This window comes from Leptodactylus fuscus, chromosome 6 (genome assembly GCF_031893055.1).
Source record: "Leptodactylus fuscus isolate aLepFus1 chromosome 6, aLepFus1.hap2, whole genome shotgun sequence".
Taxonomy (NCBI): Eukaryota; Metazoa; Chordata; class Amphibia; order Anura; family Leptodactylidae; genus Leptodactylus; species Leptodactylus fuscus.
This window is the reverse complement of record NC_134270.1, coordinates 10,231,611-10,246,738: the sequence shown is the minus strand read 5'-3', so window position 1 is coordinate 10,246,738 and position 15,128 is coordinate 10,231,611. Positions and strand designations below refer to the sequence as shown.

Sequence of the window (15,128 nt, the reverse complement as noted above, 5' to 3'; positions counted from 1 at the left end):
GTCATGTCCTAAAGGGGGATAGAAAGCAAACTGAGCAAAAACGAAATAAAAATCGTCCTCTTAAAGCTCCGGCTCTCAGAATATAGTGATGGAAAAGTGCAATAAAAATTATATATTTTAAGGAGTTAGTTATGAAAAAACATTATTACTATTATTATTATATAATCAATAATAATAATAATAATAATAATAATAATAATAATAATAATAATATAATTTGTAACAACTTTATTGCTTCATTCACAGACTTACAGACACTACTGTGATCACGTGCCTACTTCCGGGTCCATTCGCGTTTCTTTGTAGTTTGTCCCTCCCCGGCCGCTGTTTCGGGTTTAAGTCTCAGATTCCGGAAGTGACGATCCTTTCTTTTCCTGTTCCCAGCGACACAGCGGTGAGTGCCGGGCCCGGAGAATCCGTCTCCATCCTCGGTGTACAGTGCTGGTAGGAGGGGGGCGGCGGTGCTCGGGGGTAGCCCGGCAGACTTGGCGGTCGTTGTGGGGGAGTATTTTGGGGGTGGGCTCAGGTGTTTTGGGCTATTACTGTCTCTGATTCTTGTGTCTCTCCCCCCGCAGGTCCCGGGATTACATCTGCAGCATGGTGAGTGCCCCTTCTATTACTAGTGTGGGTGTGGAACTACAACTCTCAGCATTGTGCCGTGCTTCGTCACATGGGGGATGTAGTAGTGTCACTGTTACTTCATCTGTCCTGCTGTACAAGTGGTGGCAATGCTGGGAGTTGTAGTACTTGTCTGTGCAGTGGAATGTATAATGAATGGAGTCTGTGAGCGTGTTGGGAGTGGTGGTAGGGTGGATATTGCAGGTTGTAGTCTCCTCATGTGGTATAATAGGCTTGTAGGGTATCTTCATGTATGTTATTGGGCTGTGGGCATCCTGGGAGTTGTAGTCCTACACCGATGAAATGGTTCCCGATGATGTACAGCACAATCCTTAGCTTGTAAAGTGGATAGTGAGCATACTGGGAGTTGTAGTATGTATATATGTGTGTATATAATATATATATATATATATATATATATATATATATATATATATATATATATCTCAGTACCATGAAAATTAAGGTCATGTATCTGCCTTGCTGGGACTAGTAGTACTTACAATTCTAATTGCCCCGGACTCCAATTCAGAGTGTCTATTGGATCTCTAGTAATGTGCATGCTGGGAGTTGCAGTCCTTCTCTGTGTTGCTCACGTCCCAGAATAAGGAAGATCATGCGGACTACAAGTCCCAGTATAGATCTGTGCTGCTTATCAATGTGCTGTGCTAGCGGAGGCCAGTTTTTGTAGCACTACAACTCCCAGCATGGTGGCTAGCAGTGGGGCTGCCGTCACTCTGCGGCTGGGTGATGTGACCTGCGGTTCGGTGTCTGACTACTTGTGACTTTTTTTTATCCTTTCAGCCTCGCAAAATAGAAGAGATAAAAGATTTCCTGCTGACAGCCAGGAGAAAGGATGCCAAGTGTAAGTGACGGGTGTGGGGGCTGCCGGGGGGCACGGGCACTAAAATAATCACACTAGGCCAGGGGTAGGGAACGTACGGCTCTCCAGCTGTTGCAAAACTACAACTCCCAGCATGCATACTGGCTCTGCTGTCCTTGAAACTCCCATGGAAGTGAATGGAGCATGCTGGGAGTTGTAGTCTCACAGCAGCTGGAGAGCCGAAGGTTCCCTACCCCTGGACTAGACGAACCTCTAAATTTTAATATGTTGCTCCCGGATGCAGTTTCTGTTGCTTAGCACTCCCATAAAGGAGTCAGTGGGGGCCTCGGCTCGAGTCATGTCCACTTTTTTTTTTGTAGTCTCAGTTCTTGGGGTGCCCCAACAGACCACATCTGCGTCAGGTCACCCTCTCTCTGAACAAAACACAAATTCTGACTATACAGGGGCTGATTTTGTGTATTAGAGGCGCGGTCACATGGCTGGTTCTGGTATGGTCAGTCACTAGGCAGCACAAGCACATGTGGCGGTATATTGGATATGTCATGCATGTTGCGGCCTGGTCCTTATTAGTTGATTCGAATACCTCGCTCCATAGGAATGCATTGTAGCGGCCGGCGCTTAAAGGGATTCTACCATTAAAACCTTTTTTTTGTGGATAAGACGTCTGCATAGTCTTTATAAAGGTTATTCGTCTCTTACTTTTAAACGTGATCTCCGCCACGCCGTTCCTTAGAAATAATATTTTTTACCAGTATGCAAATTAGTTCTCTGGAACTGGGGCGTCCCCACTGCTGCTCGAGTGCACAATTCTGCAACGCCTCTATCTTCGGCTGGATCCTCCCCTTCTCTGTCGTCTTCCTCCTGCGTTACCTCCAACCCCTGCGCAGTTCGCTCTGCCAGCGAGACACTAGTAGAGCCGACTGTGCATGCTGGCTTGTGGCCATTTTTGGGAGACCGCTCTTGCTCTTGTAGTGCAATGCAGGAGCGGCCTCCCAAAAATGGCCGCCGGCCGGCATTCACACTCGGCTCTGCTGGTGTCTCACTGGCAGAGCCAACTGCGCAGGCGTCTGAGGTGACTCAGGAGGAAGACGACAGAGAAGGGGAAGATCCAGCCAAAGATGGAGGCGTCGTAGGATCGTGTTCTCGAGCAGCAGTGGGGACGCCCCCATCGCATTTCCAGCACTGGGGCCCGCTTTCATCGCTGCCAGAGAACTAATTTACATACCGGTAAAAAACGGTATTTCTAAGGAACGGCGCGGCGCAGATCACATCTAAAGGTAAGAGACGAAAAGCCTTTCTAAAGACTATTCCGATGTCTTATCCACAAAAAAAAGAGGTTTTAATGGTAGAATCCCTTTAACCCCTTGTTTAGCCGCTTACATGCATTCCTATGGGAGCGAGGTATTGGGAACAATTCGCTCATCTCTACTCCTTCTACTACTACACGCCCATAACAACCCTTCCTGTCTGTATACATGTATACTTACCTTGGTGTCTTTTTATCCAGCTGTCAAAATTAAGAAGAACAAGGACAATGTGAAATTCAAGGTTCGCTGCAGCAAGTACCTGTACACACTGGTCATCACAGACAAGGAGAAGGCAGAGAAGCTCAAGCAGTCTCTTCCCCCAGGTGAGTGAGTGCAGGGCTCATCTAGCAGGGACTCAATGGACAGAAAATGACACCTTTGGGTGCAGAAGCCAAGTTGATGCCCTGGTGACAGTATGCTTGACCCGGTCTTATATCCAAGTATTACTGTATCAGGTCCTCGGCCCTTCCATGGAGGGATGACTGTACTGTAAATGCAAGGCAGATCACTTAAAGCAATTGTATTGTATTAACCGTTAACTCCCTGCACTGTGTGTGACTGGTCCTATCGGTGACTGCTGTCTCTGTATACACAGTCCTAGAGGGGAGGATGGCGGTCACTCATGGTCTCCCTGTATAGCAAAGAGAACAGAGATTTCAGTGAATAAAATAGAAGTACTATTGAATCTTTCCTCACAGATTTGGACATGGCTGCTCTGTAACCTGGTACCTACAGATCACAGAGCATTGTCCTGTCACAGCTTCTCTTTAAGCAATATGTTGGCTGTAACTTACAGCTGAGACGATTTGTTGCTGTCACTATTATGGTCCCCTATGCCTTGACTTTGGGGGCAGCCAGTGTGCTGCTGTGGCAATGCCAGGCCCTGGTTGAGGACCCAAGGCTGCCATCTTTCCTCTGAATTGGCTGGCTGTAGGAATAATCTGCAGTGTAGTCTATCAGACGATCCTGTGATCTGGGCACCTAATGGAACAAAGTGAAAATTAAATCAAATGTTCAACCCCTTCCCAAGATCCAATATAATAGTAATCTGCTTCATAGCGTATCTCTGCTGCACCACATAGGGGAAAGCTGTCGACAGAAACAACAAAGTCAGAAAATTATAGGAATCCCAAAAATTTTGGTTAAAATTTTTACTTTCAAACACATCATGTAAGCAAACGTGCCGGGTATCGCCGTGTCCACACAAGTCTGCACTATCCAAAATTAGTCTTGTGTATTCTTTACAGTGAACGTCATAAAAATTTGCACCTTGCCGTATATATTTTAACATATTTTGGTCACGTTGGTACCCCAGAAAGTGATAAAAAGTCCTCCATACCAAACACTGGTACCTATAGTAACTACAAGTGGCCCCACAAATAGAGCCCTGGCTCGTCTCAGTCAACAAAATAGTAAATTTATAGGTGTCGGGGTACGGTGACCCTGGGAAAATCGCTCAGTCCAAAAATGACCGACAGTGAACACTTTAAATGATAGATTTGTGGGGTCTTTATACACCGTCGCCCCAAAAAGTTACTACAGGCGAATCAAAACCTGTACCCCAAAATGGTGCCAAATAAAAGTGCAAAGAATAAGCCCCCACATGGCTAGGTCGACAGAAAAATAAGGGTTGTGAATTTTGGAAGGTGGGGAAGGAAAATATGAAAGTCAGAGTGTTAATATACAAACTACCTTGTGTCCTTAAAGGGATCCTATCATTAAAACTCTTGTTTTGTTTTTTTGTCCCTAACACGTAGGAATAGCCTTAAGAAAGTCTATTCTTCTCCTACCTTTAGATGTCTACTCTGTGCAGCCGTTTGGTAGAAATCCCGATTTTCTTTGGTATGTAAATGAGTTCTCTCGCAGCACTGGGGGCGGTCCCAATGCTGCTAGAGAACTCTCCAGCGACGCCTCCATCTTCTTCAGTAACGGCCTCTCTCAACGTCTTATTCTGGTGCCAAAGTTCTAGGCCTCGGGCAGCCAACTGCACATGCCTGCCTACCACAAGAAAAATGGTACTGTATAAGCGGCCATTTTCTTGTGGCCCGGGCATGCGCCGTCAACTTTGCAGTGCTGCGAGAGAACTCATTTGCACACTGACGAAAGCCGGGATTTCTATCGAACGGCGGCGCGGAGAAGACATCTACGGGTGGGAGAAGAATAGACTTTCTTATGGTTATTCCTACGTATTAGGGACAAAAAATTGAGTTTTAATGATGGGACCCCTTTAAAGGCTTACAGGGGTGTCCATAGTGGAATTTTTGGTATCGGCTGCTAATGTCTGGTGAATGTTGGTGGTTAGTTAGTGCAGGTCTCGCTGTCTGCACCCCATTGCCCCCCTCCCGGGCTGTATGTAGTGCAGACAATATACAGGGGGTGCTTTAGGGTCACCTAAATTGGAAACTGGGATTTTTTTTAAGTCAAGCTGTTTCACACACTATGCTTCTATACGCCGAATGTGTTACCCTAAACTTAAAAGGACCTTTGTGAAGTTTCCATCGGAATACCACTGAGCACCACATGTGCTGGGGGTTATAGAAAGATTGGCCCCTCTGTTTAAAAATTGGTATAATATAGGGGTAAAGTGAGTTCTCTGCTCTGCTGCAGTCGGTGTAGTGCCGGTTGTCAGGTCTCCTTGCACTTGTCATTGACTCTCCTTTATTCTCTTGCAGGTCTGTCTGTGAAAGAACTGAAGTAAATCTGCTCTCCGGTCTCTTGTACAATAAAACTATAAAAATCCTCTGCTGTCCTGTGGTTATGTGTGAGGAGCGGGGTCACACCACCTCATGAGCTGTATTCATCTTATTTAAAGGGGTCCTCTGTGAGGCCTGTCAGTCTGCAGAGGGTCCTCTGGTATCGGCCCTACAATAAAGGGGTCTTATCACACATGGCAGCCTCTCGGGGTCTTCACTTGGGGCCATCCATTCTGCGGTTACTGTGACACGACCACAAAGTGCTGGGGTTTTGCTGCAATTTCAGTTATAAAGGCTGATCAGATGGCGCGGGGGTGACCAGGGGTAATGGCCGGGGCGGCAGTGACGGCACACAAAGCAAGGTATATACCTGGGAAATGTAGTCCGCACTAGTAAGCGGGCAGTCACATGTAATGTAATGGCCTATTGGGGTGCGAGGGCACATAGGAGGAGGCTGTGGGTACAGGGCAGGTGGGGTATCTGTATGGTGGTACAAGTTTGGGAAATTCCTTTTAAGACTCCGCTGTGATCTGCAGATCATCTTGCAGGTGTCTCTTGTTTCAGTGCAGAATCTGCAGACGTTCCAGGGCAGGAGTTGGCTTACAGATCTCTGATATGGCATCAGGGTAACGGCGGACAATACAAGGTTCTCGGACTCTCTTCATGTTACAGAGGGTCCCCCACTACCTTTATATACAGTTCACAAAGTGAGGGGTGGGTGTCTGATACTGTGAATGAGAATGGGGTCTACAAGTGCCCCCTGTGACCAGAGCATCGGGGCTCATCTTCTGCCACCACTTCTATGGCTTCTCAATGACCATCTCAGATCTGTAAGGGTGTAAGGAGTGTTGCTCTGTTTATGTGGGATCCTTAAAGGGAGTCTGTCACCAGGACGTTCCATATTGGATTAGGAGCAGTCATCCTAATTGTCGTCCTAAAATTGTACAGTGCTGCGGAATATGTTGGCGCTATATAAATAAAATTTATTATATCATTATCCTGGATTCTGCCCGCGTTGCTGAGATATCTCCTTGTTTGCAATGCAGTTGGGGAGTCGCCATTATTTTCATTGCACCTATCTGGCGTCATGTGAACCCTGGCTGTCTGACCGTGCACAATGGGGGGGATCTGGTGACGCTCCCTTTAATAATTACAGGGGGATCAGACACTTAATACAGGACCGGTTCCTTCTCTCTGGAATGGGGGCAGCACGTGGCTCAGTGGTTAGCTTTGTATGTCCCTTCTGTGTTTGGTGGGTTTTCTCCAACACCCCTAAAGACAGGGAATGTAGATTCAGTCACTGTCCCATATAAGGCTCACAATGTCTATGATGGTGCTAATGTGATGGGGGGGCAGCACTCAGGACCCCTGTCAATTAGCTGGTTGAAGAGGGTAAGTACATACTGTATACCAAGCACAGTGCCACGCCGATCTTAGTGGCTGTGCTTGGTATTGCAGCTCAGCCCCTATTCACTTGAGAGGGACTGAGCTGGTGCTGGATCATGTGACAGTAAGGGACCAAGTGCTGCAGCCTCTTCATGAAGTAGGACCCCACTGATCGCATATAAGGATTAGGTCGTCATCTAGAAGTTATGAAGAATATAATCTGCCCGGGTGCAGAGTGGGGGTTTGTTACTCTACACAGATGGCAGTCCAAGGTCTCGGATTAGCACTGTGATGGACTATGTTGGTGCTACACAAGCATTGAGTAAGGGGTTGTCAACAGAATCCAAGCAAGACCCTGCTGAGATTGACCAAGATGTCTCCTGCCACCCTAATGCCACTTTGTATGGAGTGTAAGCCACGCGCCCCCAGCACGGGCACAGCCGGCAGCCGTGAATACTGTCAGTGTCTCCGTGATTATATAATAGTAATGTAATAGACGTGACATTGAGTCCATCGCGTGTGTCATATGAGTGCAGTTATAGGGTGGAGGGGCCTCGGGGGGGCTGCAGGAAGTCTCTACATAGGGTGCATTAGGAAATATTACCACTGGACACCATGTACCGGACGTGTCTGCTCATGGGGGGTCCCAAAGTCTAATGCATGACCACTATTAACCCCTATGGGGCTTTGGGCTGTATGGTATTAAAGGGTTAAATGCCAGGACTGGGGGTGTCTTTGTTAAATGGAATCCGTGGTGGTGACTACCGGATGACCACAGGAGCAGAGACCAGTCCGTCCTAGTGCAGCTTGTGACTCTAGGGGGCAGTATTGCAATATGTGGCCGGAAGGTGTGTCTTGGCCTTGTATTCCATAGGGAATATATTACAATCAGGGTAAAGGGATTGCGCAAGATTCGACAGAAATGGCGCCACATCTGTCCTTGGGTTGTGTCTGGTATTGCAGCTTATCTCCATTAAAGTATATGAAGCTTAGCCGCAATACCGTATACTACCTGTGGACAGGTGTGGCGCTCTTCTTGAAGAAAAGTAGTTGTACCACTTTTGCTATCAGACTTTCCCCGTAAAGGTATTAGAAAAACATGGTTATCTTGCAAAAAACAGTGCCACCTTGGTCTCCAGGCTGTGTGAGGTATTGCATTTTAATTCCACTAAGAAAGGAGCAGCCACTTATGGACAGATGTGGTGATTTTGGAAGGTAACAGACAAGTTTTCCTAACGCCACCCAATTTTTTCCCAAATTGTAAGATGACCTGCTGAGATCTAATAAAGGGCTCGCTTGCAGTACACAGTCAGGCCACCAGATGTCAGTGCAGCAGCGCCGCTCTCGCACCACATTACTGTGCAAAGATTTATGAAGACCTGTCAATTTAAGGAAAGCCATTAACCCCTGCCGGGGTACCTGGATTTATTTCTGAGGTGCTGAATATATACGAGTTTGGCGCTTGTATTCTGATGTCTTCGCACCGATCGCACCTCTTTATTTATAGTGCTGTAAATTTCACACAATCGGGGACAGTATAGGAGAAAGTGTGAAGACTATGGAGAGTCCTAAAAATACTGCGGTAGCCTCAAATAAACTCACATTTCCCCCGAATTCTATGTGATGCAGCCGTGTACATGAGCAGTAAACCGCGCTCCCATATCACCTCGGTCACTTTGGATTGCTCTATGATACCATCCTCTGTCGGATGTGGATTCCCGGGGTCACTGTTGTCCCCCCCAGTACGCCACTTATAGGGTTTTTCCAAAATTATAAGTATATGGCTGATTTATTTTTTTTTAAAAACAGCGCCATCCCTATGTACAGGTTGTGTCAGGTATTGCAGCTCGGTCCTATTTACTTTGGTGGAGCTGAGCGGCATTATTGAACACAAACCACGGAGATGGGTGTCACAGATTTTGGAAGAATCCTGGACCACACACTTTCAAGAAAACCGTTCACCATATCCACTCCGATTTTTTGCTTCCTTCAATAGTCGCCATTGATTCTGACAAATTTAGAATTTGTTCTCTAGCCCCCACCATTCCTGAGCAATCATTGGTGTTAGTTTCTCCATCCAAGACGGTAACTGTGCTCTTTATTGTCAGGTGGGTGGTCCTGGGACGGCCCACTTGACAGTAAAGAGTCTAATTAGCATATTGAGTACTCAGGATTGGTGGGGGCTAGAGAAAAAATTCCAACTTTGCCAGAATCGGTGAAGCAGCGGCTATTGAGGTGGTGGTGAAAGTTTGGGGTTTGCCCAAAAATGTAACCTATCCCCTATCGGCAAGGACTGTCTGAAATACTAATGTCCATGGGATATCATTGGTAGCCCCATAGAAATGAATGGAGGGCACCCCTGTATTTGTGACAGACGGGGCCCCCCAGTGGGCAATTTTCTTGTTCTGTTGTTATGGAACTAAGTTGCATTTGCTGGGCGTGCGCCATCCTGACCCCCAATGCTACCCAAAATAAAGCGTATGGTCCAGGCCTGGGCTCCGTAGCAGCTGCCGCAATGGCCTGGAGAATGTCTAACAAACCCCGTCCACCCCATGCATTTCCCCTACACACAAACCCTTTTGTCTCCTATAAAAGCCGTAATCCCACATGTTGTCGCCAGCAGACAGCTGCCCGCGGATATAACGTCCAGAGGAAGGAGGGTGAGGGGGGTGTTGGCAAAAACTTCCAAAAAAATACCCCCCTTCCCCCAGCCATGTAAGATTTGTGGTGCGGTGTGAGGACGTGGATCGCTTCCTTTTATATATAATTAGAAAGCGAGATGAAAGTCTGTAATCTCGGGCCTTGTAACGGAGTCTCGCTCGGTATGCTAATATGGAGGATGACAGACAGGGTTCCTCTTCAGATAAAGCCGAATGTTGGAGGCGCCGCACCTGGCAGACCCCCCTCCTCATAGACACAGATACCCTCTAATGTGCCAGTAAGCTGTTGGGAAAGCCCCTAGAAAGGAGAGGGTGCTGAAGGCGAAGGGCTTGGCGTGGCGCCCAAATACTAAGCACTGCAGGCTGTGAGATATCAGGAGACGCGCCAACCTCACCCCATTCATTTTGAGTGTCGAACAAGTTCGGAAAGAACCAAAAGTGACTGTGGGCCCCTCTTCAGACCCCACAGTATAATGGGGGGGCCCAGAAAAATAACAAACACTTCTATTCACCTTCTGTTACCTCTTTTGGGCTCCTCAATGATGTCATGCGCCTGTGGTCATCACTGAGATAGGGCCACGGCGGTCACGTGACCAATGTCCACCTTAGCCCAATTACAGGCCTCAGTGGTGACCCTGTGCACGTGGCATCACCAGGAGAGCCCAGATGACATGAGGAGGCCTCCACCTATTATAGTCTGTGGTCTGACCCCACTGTATAATAATTTACCACAATGCGTGTTGCGGCGGCCATTTTAGTTAGGGCCCGTGCACGCGGAGTTAAAGAGAGCGCATTTTAGCATAATACATGTGTATAGAATACACTCCCATTGACTTCAACGAATTTTTTTTATGTGTAAAAAACGCGTCAAAATACGCGCCAACAAACGCGACGTATTTTGAAGCGTTTTTTACACATATAAAAAAATTCATTGAAGTCAATGGGAGTGTATTCTATACACATGTATTATGCTAAAATGCGCTCTCTTTAACACGGGCCCTAACTAAAATAACAATGGGAGTGTTATTTTTACACGTGTATTATGCTAAAATGCGCTCACGTTAACTCTGTGTGCACGGGCCCTTAGTCCGAGACAAGCAATTTGGAATATTTGGGGTGAACCCGACTCGTGCCAAAGCGGTTCACCCATCTCTAATCAAGAATATCGTGACATCCCTCCTGAGACTGAGAAGAGCGGACAATATTAGTCACATGGTCACCGATATTCCAGAAATCGTCAAATAAAATCGTGATTTTATTTGATTTATTAATAAAAATCTGATTACTATTATAACAACACATAGAAACTGGCTAGAAGTCAAAGCTATCTGTCTTGTCCCTAGCAACCAATCACAGCCCAGCTTACATTTTTCAAGGCATCTATTTGAAGTGAAAGCTGGGCTGTGATTGGTTGCTAGGGGAAACACAGACAGCTTTGACTTTTAGCCAGGTTCTTTGTGTTATTGCAATAGTAATCAGATTTTTACTAATAAATCAAATGAAATCAGATAAATTCTGGAATCCCGCTGCCCAAATGACTGATATTCCTCAGTATATTTACGATCATACCAAGCCTCCATGCTCTTATCTGTCCTCACCTTAGTAATAGTCACTAAAGACATGATGCCTGGCAGAAAGTAACTTAAGTCCCTTACCTATTATCGGACACACCCTAAACCCAAGATATTAGCGTTGTGGTTTCCGTTGTCCGGGTCCGCTGGACCACTGAGACAGCGGTTGCACATCGAAAATGATCGAAAATCGGATTTTGGAATCTCAAGATCGGCTCCACCCTACTGTATATATAATATACAATTAGGGTTGAGCGATCGGGAAGATCGGATCCCGATCGGCGATCGACAAAATTTCGCGATCGGGATCAGCTGGAAAATTATCAGATTTTAAAATCGATCCTGAAATCTCAAGATTGGCTCAACCCTACCCATATCGCTCTTTCCCCAGTTCCTGGCCAACCTTTGTGCACTAGTGCCAGAGTCAATCACCAGGTGACCAAAAATTGGACAACACCTACAAGCGCCACAAGATGGCGCACAGAGCAGTTCCATCTTTTACCCACGATCCTTTCCGCTATAGTGATTGGTAAACCACATTTTGGACAGTAGCAGAAACGGGAACCTACAGATTGTTGCCTGACTCCTGGTATAGTATTTACTGGAAAAGGCCATGACCCCCCCCCCCCATGATCTATTACAGGCTGCTTCCTTTTTTCGAGGACTTACACGTTAACCCTTCCAGTCATTTTGTCTTCATATCGGATCCCATCAATGTATTTACATAGGGCCACAATTACCTTGTGGTCAGAGTGTGAAAGGTTGTGCAAACCCTACTACTAAGCATAGGCGGGGCCATAGGGGGTGCAGAGCTGGGCCATGGAGCATGAGGTAGCCCGAATTTTCACTCTCGTATTTAGCATGATGGGTCAGTCCTGAGTTGTTCACTATCGTCACCCTGTTTGGAGCATCTTAATGACATCCATGGGGCCGGGGGGGGGGGGGGTGAGTCACACAAACCGATGGAGCGAGGATCCCATTAATATAACAGGAAGCTCTTTGCACCACAAAGGGTAAACACAGTTCACATGTAATTCCTGGCCTGATCACTGTCCGGTGACTTTAATAGACAGACATATGACCGTCCAACAAGACACAGCCTAGATAGACATGGAGCACCACAAAGAGTCTTGTGATACAATATCAGACCATCCAAGCGCCCCACGGTGTGGGGTAGACATGGCGATGGCTGCCGCCATGATTTCACGAGAATGGCTCAGATAACAGAAGGAAATGAGAAAACCTTTGAGTGCAACGTGAGCACCATGGCTGAAAATCCGGTGACACACGGACGCCATACATATTTTGTCAAGTTTTTTTTTTTTATGGACCTACGTCCTGTGAAAAAATTGAGGTATTAATGAATACATGGACATGAATGGATCCATGAGCTGATGCCGTACACATGTGACGTGGAGGAGTATGAATAAGCCCCAACAGAATAATCACCATGTTAAAATGCGGTACTATAAACGCGGTACTATATCGACTCCGGATTGCGGACACTCGTCACATATGTATCTGATTTTATGTGTAATTTCGACATCAGTTTTCTCTCCCCATAGTTTTGTAGTTTTTATGCTAATTATTGTATGAATAATAAATAAATATTAATTAATAATGAAAAGTTTACATACAAATTATAGTCCAGACACTACGCTGCCGCACCTCCCCCTCCAGTGAGTGGTACGCGCTGCGCGGTCACGCCTCAATCCCCCCTCTAGGCAGTGGTACGCGCTGCGCGGTCACGCCTCCTTTGACCCTCCAGCTGGTAGAGCGCGCTGCGCGGTCACGCCTCCTCCCTCGTGCTACGCGCTGCGCGCTCCAGCCCCGACTCTTCCCAAGCAGTCAGTCAGTGTCCGGCAGTGCCGGGGATGTGAGCTCCGGTCTGCGGGGAGATAAGCCGGGGGGATGGCGGCTGCACGCGTGGAATACATCACTCCGTGGTGGGTGTACTGGCTGCACAATGTCCCGCACTTGGAGTTGTCTCTCAGACCCAGGAGCAGCGACTTTAACCCGACAGACCCGGGGTACAGGGAGGTGAGTGCCCCAAACTCTGCAAAGTAGGAAGGAGCCGAGCTATAGGGTCCTATATGTCACCCTAGGGTAGTGAGTGAGGTGACTGCGCTCTGTATAGCACTATAGTAGTGTGTATAAAGTGTGGCGAGTCCCATATATCACTACAGAGCTGTATATATGGCTATAGTGACCCCCCACACACACACTATATACCTATAGAGTTACCATGTAATGGTGCTATATATCACTACAGAGCTGTATATATGACTATAGTGCCCCCCCCACACTATATACCTATAGAGTTACCATGTAATGGTGCTATATATCACTACAGAGCTGTATATATGACTATAGTGCCCCCCCCACACTATATACCTATAGAGTTACCATGTAATGGTGCTATATATCACTACAGAGCTGTATATATGACTATAGTGCCCCCCCCACACTATATACCTATAGAGTTACCATGTAATGGTGCTATATATCACTACAGAGCTGTATATATGACTATAGTGCCCCCCCCCACACTATATACCTATAGAGTTACCATGTAATGGTGCTATATATCACTACAGAGCTGTATATATGACTATAGTGCCCCCCCCCACTATATACCTATAGAGTTACCATGTAATGGTGCTCCATATATCACTACAGAGCTGTATATATAGCTATAGTGACCCCATACATCATATATACCCCCCACACACACACACTGTGTACCTATAGAGTTAACCATGTAATGGTGCTATATATAACTACAGAGCTGTATATATGGCTATAGTGACCCCATACATCATATATAGCCCCCCCCCACTATATACCTATAGAGTTACCATGTAATGGTGCTATATATCACTACAGAGCTGTATATATGGCTATAGTGACCCCACACACACACACTATATACCTATAGAGTTACCATGTAATGGTGCTATATATCACTACAGAGCTGTATATATGACTATAGTGCCCCCCCACTATATACCTATAGAGTTACCATGTAATGGTGCTCCATATATCACTACAGAGCTGTATATATGGCTATAGTGACCCCACACACACACTATATACCTATAGAGTTAACCATGTAATGGTGCTATATATAACTACAGAGCTGTATATATGGCTATAGTGACCCCATACATCATATATAGCCCCCCCCCCACTATATACCTATAGAGTTACCATGTTATGGTGCTCTATATATCACTACAGAGCTGTATATATGGCTATAGTGACCCCACACACACACTATATACCTATAGAGTTACCATGTAAGAGTGCTCCATATATCACTACAGAGCATGACTAGTGACCCTACACATTATATATAGTCCACCAGCATCATATATAGCCCCCCCTCCACTACATACCTATAGTGTTAACCATGTAATGGTGCTCTATATATCACAGTACAGGTATACAGCACAACTAGCACAGAGTGGCTTTATACATCACATATAGCCCCCCAGTAGGGCTATCAATATATACCTATATAGTACTATAGTATACTATAGGTATCAGTATGTTATATATGATGCATATCGCACTATACGGGACCATACCTATATAGTGACTCCATTCATAATATATAGTTATAGCAATATATCTCTGTGCCCCATATATTACTATAGAAAAGGGTCTGGTATGTGATATATGATTATATATTATTCTGTAGCACTATAGGACAGTATATATCACTGCAGAAGTTTATATACAATACAGTATATATCACTGTAAGGCTCCCTATATTATTATAATCTTACGTGTAACTATGTGGCGGTATACATATTCATGTTAGGATGTTATGTCTAATAATAGTGCTCTAGCTCACTACAGGGCTGGATGTGAAACAATAATAGCGCCCTATAGCTGTACGTGTAATAACGGTGCTCTAGAACTCACTACAGGGCTGTTAATAGTACTCTATATATCACTGTAGGGTCATAGATATAATAATAATAATAGGGCGCTATATCGCACTGTAGGGCTGTGTGTATAATAGGGCGCTATATCGCACTGTA

General features: G+C 45.9%; 2 protein-coding genes across 3 annotated transcripts in view; both read left to right on the top strand.

Moving 5' to 3' along the window:
- Nucleotides 1–378: 378 nt before the first annotated feature.
- Nucleotides 379–5,509, top strand: RPL38 (ribosomal protein L38). 2 transcript variants are annotated; one of them, XM_075279369.1, is made up of 5 exons: nucleotides 379–394; nucleotides 576–600; nucleotides 1,423–1,483; nucleotides 2,970–3,092; nucleotides 5,442–5,509. In XM_075279369.1, the coding sequence occupies exons 2-5, from the start codon at nucleotides 598–600 to the stop codon at nucleotides 5,465–5,467; spliced, it is 213 nt and encodes a 70-aa protein (XP_075135470.1). In that variant the 5' UTR covers nucleotides 379–394; nucleotides 576–597; the 3' UTR covers nucleotides 5,468–5,509. The 2 variants fall into 2 exon arrangements, with proteins under 2 accessions (XP_075135470.1, XP_075135469.1); XM_075279368.1 differs by lacking the exon at nucleotides 379–394 and adding an exon at nucleotides 396–444.
- Nucleotides 5,510–12,900: 7,391 nt separating this feature from the next.
- Nucleotides 12,901–15,128, top strand: part of TTYH2 (tweety family member 2) — a 52,771-nt gene continuing 50,543 nt past the window's right edge. Inside the window, exon 1 of the mRNA XM_075279349.1 lies at nucleotides 12,901–13,119. Coding sequence (XP_075135450.1) covers nucleotides 12,991–13,119 — 129 coding nt within the window. The 5' untranslated portion in view covers nucleotides 12,901–12,990. The remainder of the gene's footprint in view (nucleotides 13,120–15,128) is intronic.

Bases quoted from the DNA above. Each gene is read 5' to 3' on its own strand.
- RPL38 (XM_075279369.1), top strand. The intron at 1,484-2,969 runs GTAAGTGACGGG...CTTTTTATCCAG, and splicing joins CAGGAGAAAGGATGCCAAGT to CTGTCAAAATTAAGAAGAAC. The intron at 3,093-5,441 runs GTGAGTGAGTGC...ATTCTCTTGCAG, and splicing joins CAAGCAGTCTCTTCCCCCAG to GTCTGTCTGTGAAAGAACTG.